The 23,828-nt window shown below is 56.3% G+C and overlaps 8 protein-coding genes across 8 annotated transcripts; 3 read left to right on the top strand and 5 right to left on the bottom strand.

The window, feature by feature from the left end:
* Positions 1–25: 25 nt before the first annotated feature.
* CPAR01_01476 (beta-glucuronidase) lies at positions 26–1,981 on the bottom strand (the record flags this gene model as incomplete). The annotated part of the gene is made up of 3 exons (XM_060485765.1): positions 26–595; positions 654–1,564; positions 1,627–1,981. Coding segments are annotated over 3 exons (1,836 nt in total), but the record flags the coding sequence as incomplete, so codon positions are not given.
* A 1,186-nt stretch (positions 1,982–3,167) lies between these two features.
* On the top strand, positions 3,168–5,004 carry CPAR01_01475 (succinate-semialdehyde dehydrogenase; the record flags this gene model as incomplete). The annotated part of the gene is made up of 4 exons (XM_060485764.1): positions 3,168–3,293; positions 3,375–3,465; positions 3,515–3,932; positions 3,990–5,004. The coding sequence occupies 4 exons, from the start codon at positions 3,168–3,170 to the stop codon at positions 5,002–5,004; spliced, it is 1,650 nt and encodes a 549-aa protein (XP_060356621.1).
* A 629-nt stretch (positions 5,005–5,633) lies between these two features.
* On the bottom strand, positions 5,634–7,800 carry CPAR01_01474 (RNA polymerase I specific transcription initiation factor; the record flags this gene model as incomplete). The annotated part of the gene is made up of 2 exons (XM_060485763.1): positions 5,634–7,472; positions 7,543–7,800. 2 exons carry the CDS (start codon positions 7,798–7,800, stop codon positions 5,634–5,636), a joined length of 2,097 nt encoding a protein of 698 aa, XP_060356620.1.
* Positions 7,801–8,237: 437 nt separating this feature from the next.
* Positions 8,238–10,220, bottom strand: CPAR01_01473 (pescadillo; the record flags this gene model as incomplete). Its single annotated transcript, XM_060485762.1, has 1 exon — positions 8,238–10,220. One exon carries the CDS (start codon positions 10,218–10,220, stop codon positions 8,238–8,240), a length of 1,983 nt encoding a protein of 660 aa, XP_060356619.1.
* A 507-nt stretch (positions 10,221–10,727) lies between these two features.
* CPAR01_01472 (GPI transamidase subunit PIG-U) lies at positions 10,728–12,149 on the top strand (the record flags this gene model as incomplete). Its single annotated transcript, XM_060485761.1, has 3 exons — positions 10,728–10,884; positions 10,953–11,220; positions 11,288–12,149. The coding sequence occupies 3 exons, from the start codon at positions 10,728–10,730 to the stop codon at positions 12,147–12,149; spliced, it is 1,287 nt and encodes a 428-aa protein (XP_060356618.1).
* Positions 12,150–12,529: 380 nt separating this feature from the next.
* Positions 12,530–14,101, bottom strand: CPAR01_01471 (uncharacterized protein; the record flags this gene model as incomplete). The annotated part of the gene is made up of 2 exons (XM_060485760.1): positions 12,530–13,698; positions 13,945–14,101. 2 exons carry the CDS (start codon positions 14,099–14,101, stop codon positions 12,530–12,532), a joined length of 1,326 nt encoding a protein of 441 aa, XP_060356617.1.
* A 3,437-nt stretch (positions 14,102–17,538) lies between these two features.
* On the bottom strand, positions 17,539–17,730 carry CPAR01_01470 (uncharacterized protein; the record flags this gene model as incomplete). Its single annotated transcript, XM_060485759.1, has 1 exon — positions 17,539–17,730. The coding sequence occupies one exon, from the start codon at positions 17,728–17,730 to the stop codon at positions 17,539–17,541; it is 192 nt and encodes a 63-aa protein (XP_060356616.1).
* Positions 17,731–22,188: 4,458 nt separating this feature from the next.
* Positions 22,189–22,320, top strand: CPAR01_01469 (uncharacterized protein; the record flags this gene model as incomplete). Its single annotated transcript, XM_060485758.1, has 1 exon — positions 22,189–22,320. A coding segment is annotated over one exon (132 nt), but the record flags the coding sequence as incomplete, so codon positions are not given.
* Between the last annotated feature and the right edge of the window lie 1,508 nt (positions 22,321–23,828).

The following is a 23,828-nucleotide window of genomic DNA, read 5'->3' as shown; positions in this document are numbered from 1 at the left end:
CATGGAATAAAGTACAGGACGACATTCACAATCTCCTCTTCGCCCTACACCCCAAAACAGGACTCACAACAACAGCCTCGCTATCCCTCACAGCAACAGTGACCCTCCCACCACTTACAATCGCAGTCTCCCCAACAGTGACATTACCCAACCGCACCGGCTTGCCCTCGTCCAGCTCGTGATTGTAACTCCACCCATCCCACGTAACCCCCGAGATGGCATCGCTCCCGTTCGCAGCCAGCCGCCGCACATTGGCGAATACATCATTGGCCCACGGCACGGCGAAACTGTACACCTTAACCCCGCGAATGGAAGTGCTATCCGGGTCGGGCGTCGTGCCCGTGCCGTTGACGGTGGAGTTGTGCGGGGTGAGGTTGATGACGAGGATGCGGGAGAGGGTATCGCCGTGGTAGGCCGCGTAGGCGGATGTTGTCTCTTGGTCAGAGGATGGGAGGGGGATGTGGGCTACAGAGACTGGGGTTGTGGGGGAGGACTTTGACGGGGCGAGGAAGGCTGCTATGGCGATGTTACCGTAGTAAGGGGCTTTTGTGCCGAGGGCGGTGATGTTTGTGTGGACGGGTTGCCAGCTTTGGTACTGTGTGGATGTTAGATATCAGCATGAACCCCGTGAAGAGGGACGAAGGAGGTCTTACACGATAGTCGGTGCCCATGTGCATGTGGACGCGCTTGATTCCCTGGGACGCAGCATAGAGGTTAAAGTCGACGCCCCACAGTGCGGCGCCAAACGAGTTTGAGAGCCCCGGCTTGCCCTGGTTGTACAGCGAATTGTGCTCTCCATAGATATGAGGCGGCACATCGTCGAAGCGGCCCGTGAGGTTGGCGTACTCCTTCACATGAGCCTGGACGGACTGCACGGTGCGGGTGTGGTTCATCAGCGTGCCCCGGAGCGTCACTCCAGGGCTCTCGGCACCGCTGATGTAGTTGTGCGTCGAGAAGAGGGCGACGTTGTCATCGGTATTCAGGCCGGCGGCCCACTGCGCTGGTGCACGGAGCCGATTGGCGGTGCCGGCGTTGGAAGGCGCCATGAAGACGGGCTTGGGAAAATCGGGACACGCTTCCGCGAGGACGGCGGCGATCTCACGGGTGCCGTTTAGCCACTGTTCCACATAGATAGTCTCGTTCCAGGACGAAGGGCGGACGGGGCCCTGGGCCGAGGTGGAGAAGAGGTCCGGCTCGTTGCCGTATTCCCAGACGTCGAGGTTGTCCTTGCCGATGGCCTTGCAGGCCAATGGAACGGTGGCTTTGAGGGTGTCCCATCCTTCTGAGCGGTTGCCGCCCAGGCCTAGGTTGAAGCCGTGGGTGAATTTGGTGTCCTTGAAAGTATTGTACGATTCAAAGAAGGAGGGGCCGATGTGGATGGTGGTTGGGTAGTCCTTTGACCTAGCGAGATCGTAGGTGCCATTCACGGCGTAGGGGAGAGATTCATCATAGAGGGCATAGTCTTGGGTGTTCCCGCCTACGCGGATGTAAGGGCGGACGCCTTGTAGGTTACCTAAGTTGGCGAGCAGGTTCTCTGAGAACTTGTTTGGTGCCGAGGCGTTTCCTGGAGTATCATGATGAGTGACATTTTACTTTGTCAGGGTGTCTTATATGGCGTAAACGTACCAGCAAAATCTGGGAAAAAGGCAAACTCGAGCGAGTAGCTCACAAAGGCATCAAAGACGGGACTCGCCTCCTTGGGACCGGGGACAGTGACATTGACGGCGCCTACGAGAAGTAGTTCAACGGCGGCGGTCAGGGCAGAGGGCAGCTTGAGTGCATAGAACCAAGGCGAAAAGGCAGAGAACAAGCACTCGAGCTCGTCACCCAGGGCCGAGCCTACGGATCTGATGACGGACGACATGATGGCTGGCAGGAAAGAAATGGCGGCTACCTCAGCGGGGATAATGTCGATGAGAGAGAGTGAAGTAAGAATAAGCTTCCCCGCATGGGTAGGCAACGGCGCCGTCGTGGAGATTATAGCTGGTCATCTTTGTTGTCGCCAAGGGGAGATTTGCAGCGTGTTAGCTGAAAGGAAGGTGAGGAGAAGCAAGGAAATAGAATAGCGAGCGATGGCCATGATTTGGCAAGCGGCATGGGAGCGTGACGGCATGCAGGTCGCTTACGCTATCGGAACGGGCGAGATCAACGCGGGGGGGTGCAGTGACGACTTGGCCTGCGCTGGTCTGTTTGCCCGGGTTGTTGCTGTAGGATCGGGAATTATTATTCCCATGCATATTTGACTACTAATGAAGCGGGGCTCGCCCGATACTGGTGATTTTTGAAGGCTGGCCTATGAATGAGTACCGTAGACTACCAATTGAGCAAGTGGAATCAAGGTTCCTAGGTCAAGTTGAGCTTTCTTTTCCTTACGTGACTTGACAGAAGATGAGATGAACAGCTGGAGCGTGCGCTTGGCTGATCAGATCAGTTCATTCTGAGCCTTATAAGTTCTCTGAGGTAGATACCACGAAGACGAAGTATCCATATATCAAGTTCAACACAGCTGGAGCTCTAGAAGAGCCGCCTGCCTACTTTGCAGGTACGTATACCTGAAGATAGACACCTTACCCAGGAACAATTACAGGCGCCATTAAAGGCAGGAACATCTTTGAGCTCTTGTCCGCGGTCCTCGGTTGCCGGGCCGTGGCTGGCTCAATGTATCTACTCAGATATCAGATTCAGGTACAAGAAGTAAGTACCTACATAAGTAGGTATGTCATCTGTTAGTGACCCCGCCCTGTCGAGGTGCAGCACCCTAACACGGCCCACCAACTACCTCCGTGCCGGTCTGCGGTAAACCCAACCGGGCCGGTCAACAAAGTGGGGTGGACGTCATCGAACGTCACCCGGTACCTCTGCCACTCACCACCGACACAGTGACACCCAGCTCTCTCACCACATCTCCGTTGTCGCTCACCCAAAATTCGCCAATTGAGTCGTTGATAACTGCCGTTGAAGATCATTGACAGCTGCAACCGCATCTCACACACCTCAATTGCCAATCCAGCGTCTAAGGGAAGCGTTTGAGCGCGTCATCCTCATAGGACCCCAAGCTAGAAGCTTAATTCCCTTTAGACCAGACGGATAGCTAAGCTCCCCGCACTTCCCACGTCCTTTATCAACAAACGAGCCAAGAGCTTCGTCCACTTTCCCGCTCCATCACCATGCCCATTACACTACAGAGAGCAGTCGCCCCGGCGTCACGATTTGTACCCAGAACCATTTTCCGATCTGTCCGGACACCGTATATTCCATTTACTCTCAGAGCCGCTTCAACCATGGTTCCCAAGGTACGTAATATACCACTCGTAACATCTCAGCTGCACTCGATCAATCTCATAGGAAATCTCACTCACTCACACTTCATACAGCTCAAAGACCCCTCGCTCCTGAAGCAGGATGTCTGCTACGTGAACGGCGAATGGGTAAAGGCAAAGTCTGGCAAGACCTTTGACGTGACCGGTATGTCCCCCCACCCCCCTTACAATTTTGACTCTGTGCATACATCTAGACATATATGGAAAGTCATGGAAAAGACAGGAGACTAACAACCATACAGACCCCGCCACCGGCACCAAAATCGCATCATGCCCCGAGTTCTCCGCAGCCGACACGGACGCCGCCATCGCCGCCGCCGCCACGGCCTTCGAGACCTTCCGCACCAAGACGGGCCGCGAGCGCTCCAAGCTGCTGCGCAAGTGGTACGACCTCATGATGGAGAACGCAGAGGACCTGACCACCCTCATCACCTGGGAGAACGGCAAGCCCGTTGCTGACGCCAAGGGTGAGGTCACCTACGCCGCCAACTTTTTCGAGTGGTTCAGCGAGGAGGCTCCCCGTATCTACGGTGACACCATTCCCTCCTCCGTCCCTGGGAACCGCGTCTGGACAATCAAGGAGCCCGTTGGTGTCTGCGGTCTCATCACACCGTATGTCCCCCTCTTGTGTCCTGTGTAGAAAACGGTTCTCAGACTAACACACCACAGATGGAACTTCCCCGCCGCAATGATCACCCGCAAAATCGGCCCCGCCCTCGCAACAGGCTGCACCGTAGTCTGCAAAGCCCCTGGCGAAACCCCCTTCACCTCCCTCGCCATCGCCGAACTAGGCCACCGCGCCGGCATTCCCGCCGGCGTCGTCAACGTCGTCACCTCGCTCGACAACACCCCCGAAGTCGGCGAGGCCCTGACCACCAACCCGACCGTCAAGAAGATCTCTTTCACAGGCTCCACAAACGTCGGCAAGCTCCTCATGAAGCAGTGCTCCGGCACCCTCAAAAAGCTCTCCATGGAACTCGGCGGCAACGCCCCCTTCATCGTCTTTGACGACGCCGACGTCGATGCCGCGGTGGCCGGAGCGATCGCCTCCAAGTTTAGGTCCTCGGGCCAGACGTGCGTGTGCGCGAACAGGTTGTACATCCAGAGCGGCGTCTACGACGAGTTTGCGCGGAAATTCGCCGCAAAGGTGGAGGAATTCAAGGTCGGCAACGGCTTCGAGGAGGGAACCACCCACGGCCCCTTGATCCACGACCGCGCCATCGACAAAGTGGAATCCCACGTCCGCGACGCGGAGCAGAAAGGCGGCAAAGTCGTCGTGGGCGGGAACAAGATTTCCAAGCTCGGCCACAACTTTTACGAGCCGACCGTTATTACGGGTATGACCAAGGACATGGCCATGTCGAGCGAGGAGACGTTCGGTCCCGTTGCGGGGCTGTTCAAGTTTGAGACGGAAGAGGAGGTCGTGAAGCTGGCGAACGCGACGAATGTCGGGTTGGCGGGGTACTTCTTCTCGAGGGACATTCAGCGCGTGCACCGCGTCGCCGAGCATCTTGAGGTCGGTATGGTGGGCGTCAACACGGGCTTGATTTCGGATCCGGCGGCGCCGTTTGGTGGTGTCAAGGAGTCTGGGTTCGGGAGGGAGGGGTCGCTCTTGGGTGTTTCCGAGTACCAGGTTACCAAGATGGTTACGTACGGCGGTATGGGCCAGCCTCTGCAGAAGTAGAGGGAGGTGCTGGGGGCGGTAGCCAAAAATGATGGGAAAGAGATGTGTGTTTTAGCGGGCAACCCTTGGGAATAGGAGTTGGTTATTCTACTGTTCAAAAAGACCATTGTCATGAGCGATCTCTTACCTGCTTTGTGTTATTCCCTTCTTACATGTGGTTTCACCCCCAACTGACGAAGATCGAGGGCAAATCTGCTGTTTCGAGGCTCATCGAAGAAGAGTGATGCTCCTCCCATGGTGTCGTCTACCTCCTGTGCCAGATTGCCATGAACATTCCTTCACGCTACTAGGGGCCAGAGCATGCTTTCATTGACTTGGAGGTTACAAGGTTGGTATCTGTATAGACTCCGGACTACACGTGGACTTGAGATCAAATGTGTTTGCTACCATCACAAAGCCCGAGGGTGGCAGTATCTGTGAATTTTCATGTGCTCGTGTGTTCGCCGTGAAGGTAGAGAGAGGGAAACTCGAGTTTTTCAAGGCGGCATTGGCTCCCGTTTCATTTGTGAGAGTATTCCCTGCCAGGCCATGCCGGTCTTGAAACTACGCATCAGAGAGATAGCATCGGTAGATTGGTTGCACGAGAGAATCACCACACCACGATAGCATCGGAACCGAGCCGGGTGTTCTTACGTAGAATCCAACACAGCCTCCCCAATCTCACTCCCACCATCGCTCTCATCCCTCTTCCGCCCCCGATAATGCCTCTTCCGCTTCCTCTTCCCCGTATCCTCGGCCCTCCACCCCTTCCTCGCCCGAATAGGCCTCATGAACCCGTCAACGTGCACAGCACCCACCATCTCGTCCTCGCTCTCCACGTCGAAGCGGTCGCTCCCCCCGCCGCCACTGCCGCCTAAAGCATCTCCTACCCGGCCCGGATGCATCGTCGCCACGTGCCGCTGCAGATTCGCCCTCCGCCCGAACCCTTCCAGCGAGCGCTCGCAGCCCGCTACGGGACAGTAGAAGAACCCCACAGACGACGCGCGGGATGCGCTCCGCGATCGTCTCGCTGCCGCCGCTGCCGTCGTGCTCCGTCCTCGTCCCGTGGCGTCAGAGTCGCTGGGTGGGATACTGTCGCGCGCCAGACTATTCTGTCGAGAAGATGCCGCCGCGAAACGCCGTGCTTTCACGACGGGCCTCTCCTTCTCCGAGTCTTCTGAGCTGGACGCCCCCGCGTACGGGGCAGTAGCACCACCACCGCCACGACGGTTGCTGCTGCTGCCTCCACCGGGGACGTACCGCGTCGTCTGCGGCTTCGGCCCTCTCGTCGCGGGCCCCTCGAACAGAGTCCGCATCTCCATCCCCTGCCCGAACAGATCAGCACACCGCTGCGCCGCCCTCGCAACAACATCAGGCTTGAAGCCAGAAAGCGACGCCGCGCCAATGACATCGCTCCAGTCCCGCAGCCCCCAATTCCCAAGCATCGTCTCCCGCGCCTTGATCTTGGCCTCAGCCCGCGCCTCAGCCGGCAAATCATACCTCTTCCTCGGCGGCCTCGACCTCGACGTCTCCACCCCCGATCCCTCTTCATCCTTCTTCACGACGGCATCCTCCCCTTCCGTCTCAGCAGCAGCAGCAGCTGCGTCCTCCTCGTCCGACGAGAACGGGATCCTCTTCTTCGACGCCCTCGCAATCCGAATCTTCATCTCCTTCTCCGTCTCTCCAGGCAGCGGGACCGCCACCTTCTTCGGTCGCCCTCTCCTTTCGAGCGCCCTCGTCCACTCGGGCTCCGGGGTTCTGGGCGCCTTGCTCCGCGGCCGACCCTTTTTCTTACGCTTCGACGCCGATGAACTCGCTCGTGACGCCGCGGACGAGACGCTAGCTGCGTCCGAGGCGTTGTTGTCCTCCATGTCGGTCGCGGAGGCGGACGAGTCGGTCATGTAGCTCAGGCCCGCGAGGCGGGCGTTGTGGAGAGCCGTGAGGGTGTTGTCCAAGGTAGATAGGATATGACGGACCGAAGGGCGGAGGAGGTCGGCAGAGAGGTCGTCGTTGGCGGAGACGACTGGTTCGTACGTCTTGCTGCGCTTCGGCCTTTCGACCTCTACGTCGGACGTCCCCGCCGCTTGCGCGCCTTGTCCTGATGGAGGAGGCGTGTTCCCTTCTTCGTCTTCGTCGCCTTCGTCAGAGACCGCGGATGAATGCGCAGACGTGGAAGACGCCGCCGTCCTCTGGTTGGCAGATTCGTCCCGCGTCCTCGCAGCTTCCTCTCGCTCTCGAGCCTTGCGCTGCCGGCGAAGAAACCGCTCTTTCGCCTGGCGTAAAATCGTAGCCGTCAATTCCTCTTCTAACGCTGTGCTGGGGAGCTGTTCCTTCCTGGAGCGCGTGGTGAATTCGTCGTCCTCATCGTGAGTTTCCCTTAAAAAGTCGTCGCCCGGCACGATGCGCGAGTTCATGGGCCACGCCGTCCATAGATTCGGCGGGCGCCATTCGCCGCTGTCGACGATTTCTTCCAGCGGTCTATCAGTGTCCTGAGAAAAAGAATGGTCAGCGATGTGGAATGGGTCGTGGGAATGAGACGGCGCTGCTCTCTAAACCTACCGCTTCCTCAGGCTGTCCCGCGGCGCTGGGGCGTACTGCACGGTTCCGGAGCGCGAATGCGTTATACAGGTGCACCGATAAGTCGCGATTCCGGAGTTGCTCCATGGAGCGATGGAGGAGTCGCTCCTCCTGCGTGTAGGTGTTCCATGTCGCCTTATTGCCCTTCCAGCGGTTGGGTCTGGTCTCATAAAGCTCTTCAGAGTCGACGGAGCGAATCTCATCGGTGTCGAGGTCCCACGATTCCTCATTTGCCGTCATGACATGGATATGATGCTCGAAAAAGCTGAAATTCGGATGCTTCACATGTGAAAAGAATACGCATCAATTGAGTGAGGTGGAATGAAATGTATAGGTGAATCACAGCGGTTTTCAGAGTGGGTTGAAGCGAGGTGAAGAGTAAAAGAAAAATGGACCCGCCCACATCTCACCGAAACTTGCCTCGAGGAAAGGCCAAACGGGTAGCCTAACGTGCGGTCGAGGTCTGTACAGACTCACACGCATCACAGCGTACTACCAACATCTCACTTTAATTCACGGAGAGATTGTTTTCATGTATCCCAGGCATGTATTTATCGTCCCAACACCACAATTATGGTATAACAAACGCCTACTACACATTCTAGAATAAAACAGAAACACAAAACAAGCTTTTCTCTCCTCCCTCTTCTTCTTCACCACAAACACATCATCATCCTCTACGCCTTGGCCTTCTTGTTCGCGGCCTCCCTCTCCAGCCTTCTCCTCTTGGCACGCAGCTTCTCGTCCTGCGCGCTCTTCTTGTTATTAGTGTACTGCATCTGCTCAAACAGCTTTCTCTTCTTCTTGCTCAGCATGCCCTTGGCCCGCTCGATATCCTCCGCCTCCTCGGCCACCTTCTTGGCGTGCGCCTTGCGAGCCGCCTCCTTCTTGGTCTTGGGCTTGGTCTCCTTGGCCTGGACCGCGCCGCCCGTGAGCTCGGCCTCGAGCTCGAGCTGGCGCTGCGCGTCGGCGTCGTCGTTCTCGGAGCCGACGTCGTCCTCGTCCTCGGAGACGCCGTCAAAGTCGGAGCCGCCCTCGCCGTCTTCGCCCTCCTCTTCCTCGTCGGACCCGGCAACGTCCATGTCGCCGGCGTCCACGTCGTCGGCCATCTCCTCGTCGCTCTCGGCCAGGGCCTCGCCTTCGGGCTCCTGCTCCTCGAGGGGGATGGTCGGGTCGTACGCGCCCTGCACTTGCCTGACAAAGGGGCTGAGATGGGGAGGGAGCTGGGCGCCGGGGGCGTACTGGTCCGCCGGCTTGAGCTCCTCGTCGTTGACACTGTCCCAGACCCATTGGGGCTGGACGTATATCCGGCCGGGGATGCGCTGGTTGGGCGCGAGCTTCTGAGATGTCTGGTTGTCCTCGCCATCGCCCTCCTCGCTGTTGGCAGCGTAAATGGGGGGACGGTCAACGATCTGGTGGGTGATGGACGGGTCGCGCTCGTCGGTGGTGAAGGCACCCTCGCCGAGGACGGCGTCCCAGCCGATGCGCTTGCAGCCGAACGACCGCAGGAGGAACTCCAGGGGTTGCCTGGGAGTCTCACGGGAGAGGAAGAATGTGCAGTGGGCGAAGAGCTTGTTTCTGTCGGTGCTCGAGTGGACGGGCTGGGGCAGGACGTCACCGCCAGGCGCCGCGGGCTCGAACTTGTCGATGGCGTTTGTGGATTCTTCTGCGGACTCGATCTGCTCCTCCGACTTGCTCTCCTCCTTGTCGGCATCCGAAGACTTGAGCTTCTTGATGACCTTGTCAACCGCGGCCTGGGTCTTGGGGTCGACGCTGTGCTCGGTCTCGCCGTTGGTGATTTGTTTCGGCTCCTCGGGGGCGGCGAGGTTCTGGCCCTCAATGGTGAAGGCAGCAAGCTCGGCAGACTGGTTGTCCTTGGTCTGGTCAAACTTGGGCGGGTACTTGAGGCCGAGGCCGGTGTACAGACGGAAGTTGATGAAGCCCAACAGCGTCATGTAGAACTCGACAAAGGTTCCCATGATGCGGAAGTCGACATCGCCAACAACCCTCTGGTTGAACTTGTAAGGCACCAGCCACAAGACATCCTCGCCGTTGATGTTCGCCTGGTAGTAGATACCCTTGATCGAAAGGAAGGACTTGGTGACGCTCTGCGACACAATGAGGTAGTGCTGGAACTCGAGGGTCAACCGCTCGCAGCGCGCAATCATCTTTGCGGGAACGGACGAGGTCGAAGGCAGGTTGGCGAAAAGGAAGAGCATGGACAGGCAGTCGTCGAGGTCCCTCAAGGCGTCGACAAAGGTCGGGTATCGCTCTCTGATGACGTGGTCGAGGGTGTATCTCGGCTTGCCAGTCTCCTCAGGCCTGGCGGCGTTCTTCTCCAAGCGCTTCGCATCGCCAACATCGCCGCGGCCGAGCGCGCGCGAAATCTTCTTCTCGAGGGCCTTTTGGTCGCGGAACTTGAGCAGCAGCGGCTCGTGAAGGAGGTACTGGATGTCCTTGGCGTAGTAGAAAGTCGTCGAGGCGGTCGAGGACTTGGAGACCTTCTTCTTGCTGCGCGGCTCGCGAGGGTAGATTCCCTTCCAGATGCAGAGCTTGCGGAAGTCGGGCAGGCTGATCTGCAGCTTGCGGATGGCCTGGTTTCTAGTGACATAGTTCTTGGCCGCTCCGGCCTCTCCCTTCTTCTTGACTCTGCCCGCCATGTTTGCGAATGGGCGTGGTTGTGTTGTTGGAAAAATTAACTTTGTTTGGAAGGGTGTGTGTTCTTGGACGAGTTCAGAAGCTCTCCAGTACTTCTCGCTGTGGCGGGGCACCGCTCTCGAGTTTCTCTCTGAACTTTTTTTCCATTGAAATTTTCTGCCAGCGGTTGACCGCTCCCTCGCCAGCCGGGATAGGACTAGTCTCGGTCATCCTTATCGCTGATTGGCGTCCTTTATCTAATCAGCACAATGGCCCCAGCTCCAGGGGTTCAACCCACTAAACCAAGTGCGACTGCGCTGGACGGTGGATTGCCATTCGCTGGACAAGCTTCCCGCACCCAGCGGACCTGCGCCCCGGCCGAAGCACCAGGTGTCATCCACCTCGACCCCCGTCCCTACCACACCTTATTCATCCCGACTCCCGCCCCGAACTCCAATAAGACTGCGAACCTCTGAAGCTCCCGTGAGCCCGCATCTCGACACATCCCGCCCCGGACCATGGACTGAAGGATGACCGTCGGAACAAGTACAAAGGGAGGCAGCAAGACGGGCGTCTACGCCGCCGCAGCAGCGCTGCGTCTGCTGCTCTTCGTCGCGTTCCCCGGCCTGCCTGACCTGCTTACCGGCCGCGTCGAGATCTCAACCCCCGTCACGAGCTTCAAGCGATGTAAGCTTCCCCTCTCCCGGATCCCAATCGAAGCAAGGAATCTTGGCTGACGATTTATGGTAATACAGTACAAGAAGGACTTTTCCTCTATAACCACAATGTCTCCCCTTACGACGGCGGCGTATACCACCAGGCGCCCCTCTTCCTCCCCCTCTTCTCCCTCCTCCCGGACCTGAAGTCGTTCCCGATCTTCACATACCTTCTCTACATCCTCGTCGACATCCTGAGCGCGGATGCCCTCTCCAACATCGCAGACTCTGGCGAAGCAGGCTCATCTCGCCTCTTCTCCTCTCCCCGCCGCGGCAAGAGGTGGAGCGGCCTCGTCGTCGCATCGCTGTAAGCTCCAACTCTTACCCCTTGCTCGCATCATCAACGCACATTTGGTCTGACAACCTCACCACAGCTACCTCTTCAACCCCTTCACAATAGCAACCTGCATCGGCCGCTCCACCTCCGTCTTCTCAACATGCGCGATCCTCCACGCCATCGCAAAGGCCATCGCCGGCTACCCCCTCAGCGCAATGGTCTCCCTCTCCTTCGCCACCTACTTCTCAATGTACCCCGCCCTCCTCCTCCCGCCCCTCATCCTCCTCGCCTACGACCGCCAGGACCCGATCCGACGAGGCACCGCCTCGACCCGGCGCTTCGCCCTCGCAAACGTCTCCGTCGCCGCCGCCGTCCTCGCCGCCCTCTTCCTCATGTCCTTCCTCCTCACCGGCGGCTCCTGGGAGTTCCTCTCCAGCACCTACGGCGCCCAGCTCACCCTCAACGACCTGACCCCCAACGTCGGGCTGTGGTGGTACTTCTTCGTCGAAATGTTCGACTCCTTCCGACCCTTCTTCCTCGCCGTCTTCTGGCTCCACCTCTCGAGCTACGTCGGGCCCCTGACGATCCGCATCCGCACGCAGCCGCTCGTCGTGCTGACGCTGCTCCTCGGCATCTTTGCCATCTTCAAGCCGTACCCGTCCATTGCGGACACGAGTTTGTTTCTGGCCATGTTGTCCCTCTTCCGGCACGTCTTCCCGCTCATGCGGTATACCTTTGTCGGCGCCGCGACAATCATGTACGCTTCGTTCCTCGGCCCGGCTTTCTACCACCTGTGGATCTACGCCGGTAGCGGAAACGCAAACTTCTTCTACGCCATCACGTTGGTCTGGAGCTTGGGGCAGAGCTTGCTCGTCAGCGATCTCACGTTTGCGGTGCTGCGTGACGAGTGGGAGGTTGAGAGGCCCGAGATGGTCGGAAAGGAGATTCGGCAGATTTAAGGAGCCTCAGAAAGATGAGACTAGATGATGAGGGTCGTTTTCATCGTGTGTAGAACTAAAAGCGCCCGTGTTCAAGTATAAGGGCATTCGAGGTCGGCATAAGTGGCACAGGAAGCATTGGAAAAAATAGCATGGTGTATGATGAACGGTTTTATGTGTAAACCAACATAATCGAGACAGTATTGTACATCTTTGGGCAGCCGCGAACCACGTGGCCTTTTCGTACATGCTACTCCTGACTCCGGAGTTGCGAATGATCTATATGCACACCTTTTCGTTTTGTGACTGATAAGCCATGCTGCGGCCAGCTATGCCTCCTTTTTACCAAACCTATCTTGATACTCACCGCATTATCCTATACTCAAAGTGTCTCTCCAGCCTTAATCAACAGCCAGTTCAGACTCGACATACCTATGCTCCGAACCCCATCCAGCAGCCGGGCTCGCCTGCGGCACCGGGTCCGCAAGTCCCAGCGAAAAGTTGAGCATCTGGCCCAAATCGCCAAACCTACCGAGCCCCTTCTTCTCCGCCATCCACGTCTGCGTCCGCAGGCCCCACGGCGGCAGACTCTTATACGTCCACACGCCGTACGCGATCGCCGAGCCAGCGACCAACACCCCGCCCGCGAGCGCAAGCGTCCTCCGGTCCGCCGAGGCCCCCTTGGCCTTGATCTCGGCCCGCCGCCGCCACTCGTGGAGGTACGCCTCGCCGAGGTTCGGCGTCGCCTGCACTACGTTGTCGAGGAAGCGCACCGCGGTACGGAGCGACGACGAAGGTGCCGCCGTCCAGGGGAGGGCGTTGCCCGGGTTCGTGAGGCACTCGTCGCGGAGGTCCGCGGCCATGGCGGCGAGGTGGGGGAATTTCTTAGCGAGGATGGTCGGTAGCCAGGACTGCGGGAGGTCGACCTGCTGGATGAGGGCGAGGTAGCCTACGAGGAGGCAGTCGAGGGACGTGGGGACCTCGCCGCCGAAGAAGCGCTTCTTCTCGCCTGTTGAGTCCTCGCCCCGCGCGCGGAGGGCTTCGAGGGGGAAGAGGGCGTCGACGGTGATGGCGTGGAGCCTGATGCCGCGCGCCGTGCCGGCCTTCATCTCCTCGAGCACCGTCTTCTTGTTGGAGACGGGGAGGTGCTTCATCGCGCGGTCCAGAGCGCGGTTCTTGGGCACGGCGGCGTCATCTCCGTTCTCCTCGTCGTCGTCCTCGGCGCCGAGGGAGTCGAGGCCGAGGTGGGCGCACCGGGCCGTGGCCTGGTTCCGGATCATGACGGGAACGGTCCAGCTCAGGGGGAACCCGAGGAGGTGGCTCAAGGCGGGGCGGGTGACGGCAACCCAGTTCTCGTGGGTGCCGTAGAGGGCGGCATCTAGCAAGGGCGCAAGGGCAGACTCGACGTAGGCGGCGTAGGCGAGGGCGTCTGCGCGCTGGGACGGGGTGAGGCGCGAGTCGAGGTCGAGGTCCCAGGAGGGGGAGTGCGGCGCGAGGGAGGCGAGGTGGGCCGCGATGGAGGCGTAGCCCGTTACCCAGACGCCGTTGGCCTTAAGGGCCGGTAGGCGGTCTAGCAGACGTTAGCGAGGCTGAGGGTAAAAGGGGGAGGGTCCATTGTGTGCATGTATTTTGGGCGAGTTTCTTTGTGCGTTTGGGTGAGCCTTTGTGAGGCTTTCTTTGTTATGAGTCGTCATGATGGGACGAGGCCGCGTGGGAAATTTGTTTCAACGGCGGAAAGCTCGAACGGTGGGAAGGGGGTGGGCAATGTAAAGACGCCGGCCGATGTAAGTGTGAATAAGTGAACCGGTCTACTTACTTGATGAATGGACGGCAGGGTCATTGCTCGGGACCAGACGCCATTGTGAGCTTGGGAGGGCGGTGTGCAGGTAGGCGATGGCGGCCAGACACTCAGCGTCGATGGAGGGGAGGCCAAATGCAGCGCCCCAGACGTGGAGCTCGAGGACGTCGTCCATGGTCGGCGGTGTTGGTGTTGTGTCGTACGTTGTGGTGTGAAGGCCGGGTGACGAGTACACCTCACGTACTGCGGGAACCGGTGTGTGTATCCAAGTATCCGCTTCACGTCGTCTGCCTTCGCTCGCTCTGTCCCCGCTGTAGACTCTAGAGACCCTGATTGTCCGAGTTCTCTAGCGCCAGGGACGTGGTCCCAAAGGATGACGAAAAGTCGGGTGGCCGATGAGTCAAGCCCGTTTCAACGCACTGTTGTGGTATGAAGGATACCCTGAAGATCCCGCAAGGCAGCAATGAGCTGTAAGAGACAACCGTTTCTGATGATGTGCAATGCAATGTCACTGATGTGTCGTTCTGGGGAAAAGTAGGGACCCCTGCATTCCTTTCATCGCTTCAGCGGCGCGAATATCCGTCTGAGCTTGGCCTGAACGGTTTGTTGCGACCTCGGCGCGGGATCACGTGGTCGGAGCATACGTACCGAGAAGTAACAAGGTGCTGGGTACAGATGCCTTACATAATCACAAGTGGAGGGACTGAGGCAGCTGAATAAAAGTGGATTCAGATCTCCCACGTTTTGCCACGCTTCGCCCCACTCCTCCCCCAAACGGGGCTCCATTTCCCGATTGGGACAGAATCGACGAACCCACCGTTCCCCCCCCTGACGATCCGGTTCACCGTTCGAGAAACTCCAAAACACGCCGCCGCAAAAATCACCAAGTATTTTTTTCCCGCCGTCAAACGTCCACCAGTGATACAGAGGCAAAAATAAGAAGCGGTGACGTCTTGGCGATAAGCACCTTCTCTAAGCTTCTGCGCCTGCATCCCCGGCGGGTCCGGATCACCAATGCAAGTCCCCTGAGCCATTCCCAAGTCTACCCTCCACGTGCCCCTCCGAAAGGGATCAAAGGGACCAACAGGAAGAGCCAAGGAAGGGAGGGGATTAGATACATGATACATTGCGACATCCAAACGTTCGACCTTCTTGATCCAATCTCGTGACCATCTTCCGAGATGACCAAAGCCGACGACAACTGCAGGGAGTTCCGCCACCACTAAGGCAGGTACGCGACACCGAACCCGTAAACCGTAAGTTGTAACCGTAACCTACTGCAGGCACCACGACCACGGCGTGCTACCTTAGTTCCAAAGTAATTAATCTAAACCGTCTGAATTCCAGACGCCCCAGAAAACGTCCGACTTGAACCGTCCATTTTTCGAAACGGGAAACAGATTGACAAGCTTGACAGGTGTGAACAGCGAACGGCGCTTGAAGAACGATAGACCAAAGCCTCCCTCTCTTGTTTCATACAGATTCAAACATTCCTCCAGTTCGTCAAGTGGGGGGAGGGGGATTTGGAAATGGGAAAGACAAGTGATCAGCAGCGGAGCTCCAGGGTTCATAGATCTTCGTCACAGAAAATTCCATAATAAACCCACGACAGCTAAGAACATTGTGATACCGTATTTCACGGGGTAAAAGATGCGCAGGTGTCACTTTGATGAAAGGGCTTGGAGAGAGGGTCTCCTCCGTCCCGTCCTTTTTTATCTGACGTGACGTGCCGCACCCCGATTCCCTGTCAACGTAATCCTCGGACCTTCATCAGGGCTCGATATAGACACACAAGGAAAGACATCAGACTCTTAGCTACGAGGACAATCCTTACCCTTACCCATTCAATGCTTCTATAGCTTAAACCACCCGTCCCCGCCCATCGGTGACGAATCGTCGTCGTACCTGGATTAATTTAGATTCTTCTTTAGATCGCGGAGGAATATACGAAATCGTAACATACGGCAATAAAGGGGGGATAATAACAATAGGGGAGAAATAATCCCCCATCACTCATCGCGACACGCCTTTCTATCCATCAACACGAGGTTCGAACCCAAAGAGAAGCCCACATCGGTCGTTCCACGTCCACGGAACACCGCCCACGGCGGCTCCGTTTTCCCTGGCGCCGTCTCTCGCGCCGCCGCCGCTGTGTCGGAGACATGGTACCAGTCCTTTCCCACAATCCCGACTCCCCGGCGCCATCTCCGCTAGCATGAATGCCGTCCATCGTATACTCATCCACTGGTGTCAAACACCCGGATACTAGCCAAGCTTGTCTTCGGGGGGAACCAAACTTCTTTGCAACTTCTCCCTCTTTCCGTTGTTGCCCTCGAAAAAAGACGGGAAGGGCAGAATATCTAATTACACCATCGTGCTAGCCTTCCCTTTAGCCTCCCGTCACCGGTGCGACGTAATTAGATAAGGGAGGCCCTAGAACGACGGCGCCTTGGACCGTCGAGCCCGTCAAAACCGTCAACGACGTCTGTGTTTCTTTTATTTTCATTTTTGCCCCTTGACTTTCTTCGCAGACTTGACAGAGTACGAACTGATACTATAGTAGAGTCTCCACCCCCTGGGCTCTTTTTGCCCTCAGCTTGGGAATTAGGGGTCCAACATTCCACATCCCGTACATCCACCCCCTTTTTTTCTGTCCTTTGCCCTTCCCGTCCGTGGACGGACGGGCTGAGGCTGAGCCTCATTTCCTCATTTCCAATTCCAACTGTACATTATGCTAAACCGTACCGTCCAAGGGGAGTTCGTCGAGAGGCAAAAAGGGGCGGATGTTCCATAAACTCTCTCTCGCAGGCCGCGGCATCAGAATCCACTCCGCCATCAGAAAACGGTACGGCGGATAGTATTCACCGACAAGAATTGCACGCAAATAGGCTCAAACCACCATGCTGCGGTACAGATACGGAGTTCGGACCTCGAACAACAAATCTCGGCCCCGCCCCCAAGTGAGGCCTCTCTCTCTCTGGTCTGTCGGGTCCAATATGACGGTTTCGAGCTGGGTTTACTCCGTACTTTCGTACTTCAGCTGAGGTAATGGGCGTAAACCCGGGGAAAATGCAAGCCCACCGGAAAAAACGCACGTCCAACCAATATGAGGCACGCATGAAAAGGCAATTACCACCACCGTTCGAACCGCACAACCAAAACCTCGCAAACCAGAACCTCAATGTCCAGCTCATAATGGCCTCATACGCAAATCCCCTTTGGAAGGTTTCAATAAATCAAAACAGCCGCGCATCGCGGGTAACCTCACCCCTCCACTTCTCCCTTGCAAAAACAAAAAAAAAAAAATGCAATGGCACGTCCCGAGGTCTACCGCCCAAACCCTTTTCTCGTGCATCCCCTCCCCTCCCCTTCGCCGCCGCGCTGCATCGCCCGCCCCTAAGGCATGTATTTGTCCTGCATCTCGACTTAGGCGAGATGAGCAGTTTGGCAACCGCGGACGGGGTAAGGTGGTTCGGGTGGGATGGTGATGGGAAATGGGGGCCTAGATACGCAGTAAAACCTGGGGGCGAAAACCACCAAAAATCATAATACTGCGTCCCATTTTCCAAATTGATAAGCAGGGCCTATGTGCAACATTATCAGCTGAGCTTCTCAGCCTGTCCGTCTCGTTCCGGGCAGGCAAGGCCCCCCGGTGGTAAGGTAGTGTAGCAGTATGTTCTCCTTGACGATAGATAGAGAGAGAGCAGGAATGTGACCAAACTTTTCATTATTGATGTGATGTTTCTGCCAAAAAAACACGCGCCCTAGCCGCACATCTTTTCCCTTCCAAACCCCGGCTAACATCCCCCCCTTGTCCTCCATCTGCCACTCTGCCACTCTGCGGTAACATAACACATCACGTCAGTCAGGGCAAGCAGCAGTACACCACGGAGATAGAGTGTATCCGTAGGGCAGGGCAATCTCTACCGCAACGCGGAAAGATCTCAGATGATCTCGGCGCGTTTCGCCCGCCGCCGCCGCCGCCGTCGTTGTTCGCCGCCCCCCTTCCCTTTCGGTCAAGCACTAATACATCCAAACCCCCGTCGTTCGGTGTGTATCACCTAGAAAGACACCCGCTCTGCAAAGACAATTGGGACGGATGTGACGACGGGGCTTATCAACATCAGCACGAACAACATGCTATCCGTTGGATGTCGAGGTAAAGATCGTCAAAGAAGGCAGAGAAAGCTGTCTGCTCTGCCCTGATAATCATGGTGTTGATAGTTTTCGTGGTGGTGGTGGTGGTGTGGAAACCAACAACACAACAACAACACCACCCCGGTTTCCTCACAAAAAGTCGACGTGTCAATATATTCTGCAACAACTGAGCGGTTTTTTCAATCCATTCTCCCACCATCTCTTTGGGAGGGGCGTGGAGGTTTTTTTCCCTCGACATACTGAAGAAAGGGCCCAAACATTGGGTCGCAAAAGATGGCCGCTGGCACCCCGTATTCAGCTATACTTTCTCTAGTTGACCTCAATATGTGTTGTTGGCGCGCTGCAAAGTCGCAACTGCCCTCCGGTGGCTGCTAGCCTGCCTGGTGTTACCTTTCGCCTTGCGGTCTTCTGCAGGACTGCGCATGGTATTTGAGTATTTTGGTCTGCTGATCGGGTCGGGTCGGTTATGCATGGCACATGGGGGGGGGGATGGAGAGGGGAGAAGAGGAGGGGGTCGTTTGCGGCAAGGTTGGTTTCCGCAGTTGTTGTATGTAGGTATCACAGCCATGCAGCAGGAGAAACAAAGTAGGCTGAGGTTTAAATTACCTTACCATGGCAGCATGGGCTCGGTCTGCAAAAAGGTGGCCGCCGCAGAGTAGTATTCTTTCTCGTTCCACCGCCAAACGCAAAGCAAATCAGTCCGTTACTCCGTAACCTCATCCAACTTTCCCCCAGCCCCCAATACACCCCCAATACAGGGTGGTCGTCGGGAGGGACGGATAGACTGGGGGGGGGGGGCGATGCTCTCTCGGTCAACGTAGAGATCGGCTCACCTTTTCCCAACGACCCCGCGCACTGCTGTCGCGGCCATGGTGACGGCGGACGGGTGGGGGGATGGGGGGAGAATGGGACGGGATGTCGTGCGTTGAGTGGGATGTGTTTCCCGCCCATCGTGCCATGTGCCCATGCCGTCTCAGTCTCACAATAGGCGGGAGAGGTTGATGAACGGGGGTTCATAGTAAGATCCTCTGTTTCTGCCATGGTTTGCGCGGCATTAGCGAGAGCTGTGCGGTTAAAGCGCGGTTCAATGAGGAAAGTCGGCTTTGAGGTCGAGGACTTGGCTGGCCTTCAAAGTTGAATCACATTTATGCAGCAAAGTGAGGATCAAGTTTGTTTTGATGAATTATGTGTGGTATTATAACTCTCATCTAGAATTGGGTGGTCCAATGCTGAGATTGACCCCCTGTGCTCCAGTGCGAATGAGGAAATGTGAACTCCTTCTCTCCAACTTTTGATGTATCCCAGTTGACTAAATCGGGTTCCTAAGAAACGCTCGTACTTGACGTCGAATCCGTCCATCTATCTCTCTGAGAAAGGGAAGGGGGGTATCGGCGACGACAAAGTGGGAAAAGAAAAAAACAAAAAAAGAGTAGACTTGTAATGCGTCTCCCTGACAAATGCTCCTTTCTAATGATACATGTTTGTGTTGATGAGGTTGTGGAAAATGCGTGATTGAATGATGACGTTGAGGTTTGTTCCTGGTCCCGTAATGATGCTTTGCTCGTTCCGTTGTAGGTCATGGATTAAAGATGGTGGTTTCCGTTGGCTTGGTTGAATAACCCACTTTCGGTGAAAGAGGTGTATAGAGAACGAGGGGTAGGTTGGTATTGTTACAAGGTGGTATGTCGGTGAATACTGCGTAGGGGGTGTGGCAGTCGATGACGAAGTAGAGTGGGTTGTTGCGTGGTTGCTGGTAAGTTGCGTGCAGAGCCCAGCTCTTGGGAACGCGGGCCGGCACGAAGAGAAGGAGAAGAAGGTGAGGGAGGAAGAATAAAAAGGCCCATTCTCGAGACCGCCTCGGAGCAACTGATGACCCCGCGGTCTATCGTGACGCAGGTGCGTTTGCCCGGTCTGGAGAGATTGAGGGGCAGTTGCATTGGCCCGGTGGTCGCAGAGGTGAGGCTTTTGGAGAGACCTCTGCCCCTCGGTCAAATGGTGTGGGTGGTGTGGGTGAGACGCATGCATGGCCAACACATGGAGGCGTGTATGGCGTGCATATTGGAATGCGTGGTAAATCCTGCGGGCTGCCAAATACAGGCCGACTGAATGGATGCGGTGTTGTTGCTGAAGGGTGTGGATCGGTTTTCGTTCGCAGTTGGTATTTTCCCGAGAACTGGTTCAATGGGTTTGTTGGCCCCCGTTCGTCCATGTTGTTGGTTTTCGACTGAGAAGGGAAACCGAAGGGCAGCTCCATTCGATGTGGTAGTGGTGGTTTGTTTCTCAACTCATGGCTCTAGAAAGCTCTCGAGTTGGTGTATTGCGCGAGGCCAACCGCCAGCCACTCTTTAACCGCGGGTGGGCAGAGGAGGAAGAGGGCGTTGAGGCGGCGGGCCGGGGCAGGGAGGAAGTTGCGAGGGGCGCTGAGCAGGCATGGTGATGAAGTCGTTGTTTGCGGAGCAAGCCATATGAGCTGTTGTGAAGTTGTTGCTTTGGGTTGAGGTAAGGCTGCGTAGATGTAGCCTTGGGGAGTTTTGTATGTTGTGGTATGCAGGTTGTTGAGCCGTTGAGGAATGAGGACAAAGACTCTTTGGTGTGTAGTGGTGGATGGAAGATGTGAGAGTAGTATGTAACCAAACGGTCGTAAGTTAGAAGAGTTTCGTCTGAATCTGGTCTTGTCGATGATGATTGTGATCTGGTCGGGAATAGTAGTCCATCGATACTAGGGGGGGAGTCGGGTGCCTTATGTATCTACGAATGCGGCCATGGGAAGGAGATTTTGGCTGGCGGTGCCTGTTTGCAGAGCTCGCTGTCCGAGACTCTGCAATTTTGGAACAGCCAGAAACCTTGCAAGGGTATTAGCCCAGCTTGACCTTGGATCGGGCACTGGTGTCTTCTTGCTTGGGAGGGGGGTGTGTGGTGTCAGGGGAGAAGGGTGTAAAGGGTGTGTGAGGGAGTGCCTACTTACCGTACTGCGTAGGTAAACCACCGTAAGAGAGGGTAAAAGTAGGGTGTGTGGTGACTATTGTGGGAGTGCGAGATGAGGGTGAAGGGCGAGTTTGCGTGTGTTGCGAGCTATCCAGGGGTAAGTCGGCAGGGTGTGGGATGGGCGGCGATGGGGTGGCAGTAAAGTGAAGGTGAAGAAAGGAATTTTGCCTGGGACGGGAGAGAGAGAGAGAGCAGGTACGTCAGTACTTTGACCCCTTGTACCTGACACTGCCAGTGCCAAAATTAAAGCTTTGCCCTGGGCGTCCACTCCGTCTGGTCTTGGTGTTCTGCTGTGTGGATGGGGACGCGGCATTCCGTTTACGCTACCTTACGCCATCAGGTACACCACGGCACGGTACTTGCATACGGTATTCCAGAGCCGTAACGGTGGAATGCAGCTCTGCAGACTGTACGTACCGACCCACACACCGTCAAGTGGAGATCAGCGTCTAGCCGAAGCAACCGTTTCTCCAGAAATGTCAATCTCGTCAATCACCCCCAACGGTGGGTCGCCGTCTCGTCTCATCTTGCTGAGGTGACGGGCGACTCCCATGACTGCCCGCTGCCCTGGAAAAAGGTCTCCCTCTTTTTGGCGGTGACGCATCGCCAGAGTCACCGTGGGGCTTGACCGCCGCAACGCGAGGAAATGAAACAAGCACGCGTACAGGGGGCTGCCCTGCCCTGAACGTGTTCCTGCCCCTGTCGTACCGGCCTTTCTCACCGTCTCCATCCACTCTCAGTTTTCCCCATACACTACTGTACTCCGTTGAGTAGACTAACCGTCAGGCAGGCACAGAACGGAGCGGAGACGGAGACGGAGGGATTTGCCCACCAGCCAACAGGACACCTGTGCTCTCACTCTCACTCTCATTCCCTCACTCACTCTCTGGCGAACTCACCTCACCCAGATGAAGGTATCCGTATCCATTCCTGGCACCAAGAAAAAAGGGGAGCCCTTCAGAGAAAAAGGAGACAGCGTTCGGCAGCTCCGTCTCTTCCAACCCAACCCTTGTCCTCCTCTTCCTGTTACGGTTCAATCTCAAACCGTCAGGGAAATTGCAAAGCTCACCGCTCAAACACCACCTAATTGACACCAAACCAGTCAACCGGTGACCACCACGCAACACCACACACACATACACATACACTTGGACTACCAAAATTGCCAAAGCTCCCATCTCGTGCCGTCCATCTTCAGACGACACCCAATCAACCAGTTACAGAGCCAATATAAAGTTGCGACGTGCGTAATTTTGCGTTGACGACAGCGAGAAGGAGTACGAATACAGTACTCTCAAGTCCCTCCCTCTTAGACCTCTCCTCCCTGATGCATCGCATCATGTCACGGTGTCTACAGAAAACCTCAAACCTGGGTGGCCTGTTTAAACTGTCCACTTCTGCAAGTGAGCAATGATGTCTCGTCTCAACTCCCGAGTCCCCTTTCACCAAGCGACTCTTTGTTCCCACGTTGGGGGGGAGTTCCCCGGTTCGCCGTGGACAAAACTCTCTTTTGGCTCTTGTGAGTCTTGTCCTTTCACCCAAACTTGACAACTTACAAGCAGCATTGCGCGGACAAGGCGCCGCCCCAGAAGCGGCCGGCCGTGGCTCAGCTTCCGTAGAACACCAAATTGTTCGCCTGTAGAAAAAGTTTCACCGAACGCCCGTAGAATATCTGCCGCGTACAGTCGTACGTCCGTTACTATTACGACTTTCTTACTACGGATACTACGGATACAACTGCGCGGCCCTTTTTCGTCCTTTTCTGCGCAGTAATCTTAATTTTCCTGGGCGCGCAAACACGATTACACATTACACCTACATCATTGGCGTCGTTGTTCTGCAGAGTCCAACGTACACGTAGCGCAAGCCCACACACAAACCTGCAACTGCAACTCTACCTTGGTTGTATGCAGTAGAGTACATGCCTCTAAAGAAGCAGAAGAAGCAATAGAACACAAGATAAAAAAAAAGTCATTACATTTCACTTGCATGCGCATGTGCTGCTGCAGATAGCGGGGCCAGAGGCTCCGTCGACGTTGCTTCAGGTGCATCTAAAATAAAATTCTTCAGGGGGTGTTTCTTCTTCGTGTCTTCTCGGCTTCCTGCTACTGCGGCAGCAACATGCAGACAAAATAGATGCAGCCTATTGCTGCCGCAGCCCATTCACCGTCGCATTTCATTCCGAAATCCGCAGCATTGAGCAGCAATTATCATCGCATTGCCTGATCTCACCTAACCACTCCGACGTAGGCGTCCTGCTGCGCCCCGATGAGCTCTCCGAGCTTACCTCACCTTGTAATAGCGTCTGCCTGGAATAAGAATAAACCCCCAACCCAAGTCCCCCCCCAGTATCCATACTCCGTATTACGATGAAGTGCCGTAATCATGGTCAAAAGGCTGAATGCGGACAGCAGCTGACACGCAGTAACAGGTAACAGATTATCTACGATCAAGGCAGAGCAAGGGGGGTGGATAAGTGGCCTCCTCCCCCATTGGCAAAAAAATCATCATCAAATTAGAAAAAGCTGCCAGTCACCAGCGCTTCAAGGGGTTCAGCGGGGCACAACGAAACCCTCCTCCCATCTCCATTCGAAATCGACCATCTTGCAGCAGGACAAGGGCATGCGTGGCATGGGCCAAGGGGAAAATGGACACTCTTCACTTCAAGGAAGTCGAAGACGGTAGGGCCCAGGGGTAAGGGGGGGCGGGCGGGCTGAACCAAGGCAAGGGAGAGAGGAAATTTCCCATCAAAAAATCGG

Source organism: Colletotrichum paranaense (assembly GCF_030867605.1).
Source record: "Colletotrichum paranaense strain IMI 384185 chromosome Unknown Scaffold_1.1, whole genome shotgun sequence".
Taxonomy (NCBI): domain Eukaryota; kingdom Fungi; phylum Ascomycota; class Sordariomycetes; order Glomerellales; family Glomerellaceae; genus Colletotrichum; species Colletotrichum paranaense.
The sequence above is the reverse complement of the archived record's forward strand: the minus strand, read 5'-3'. Positions and strand labels throughout refer to the sequence as shown.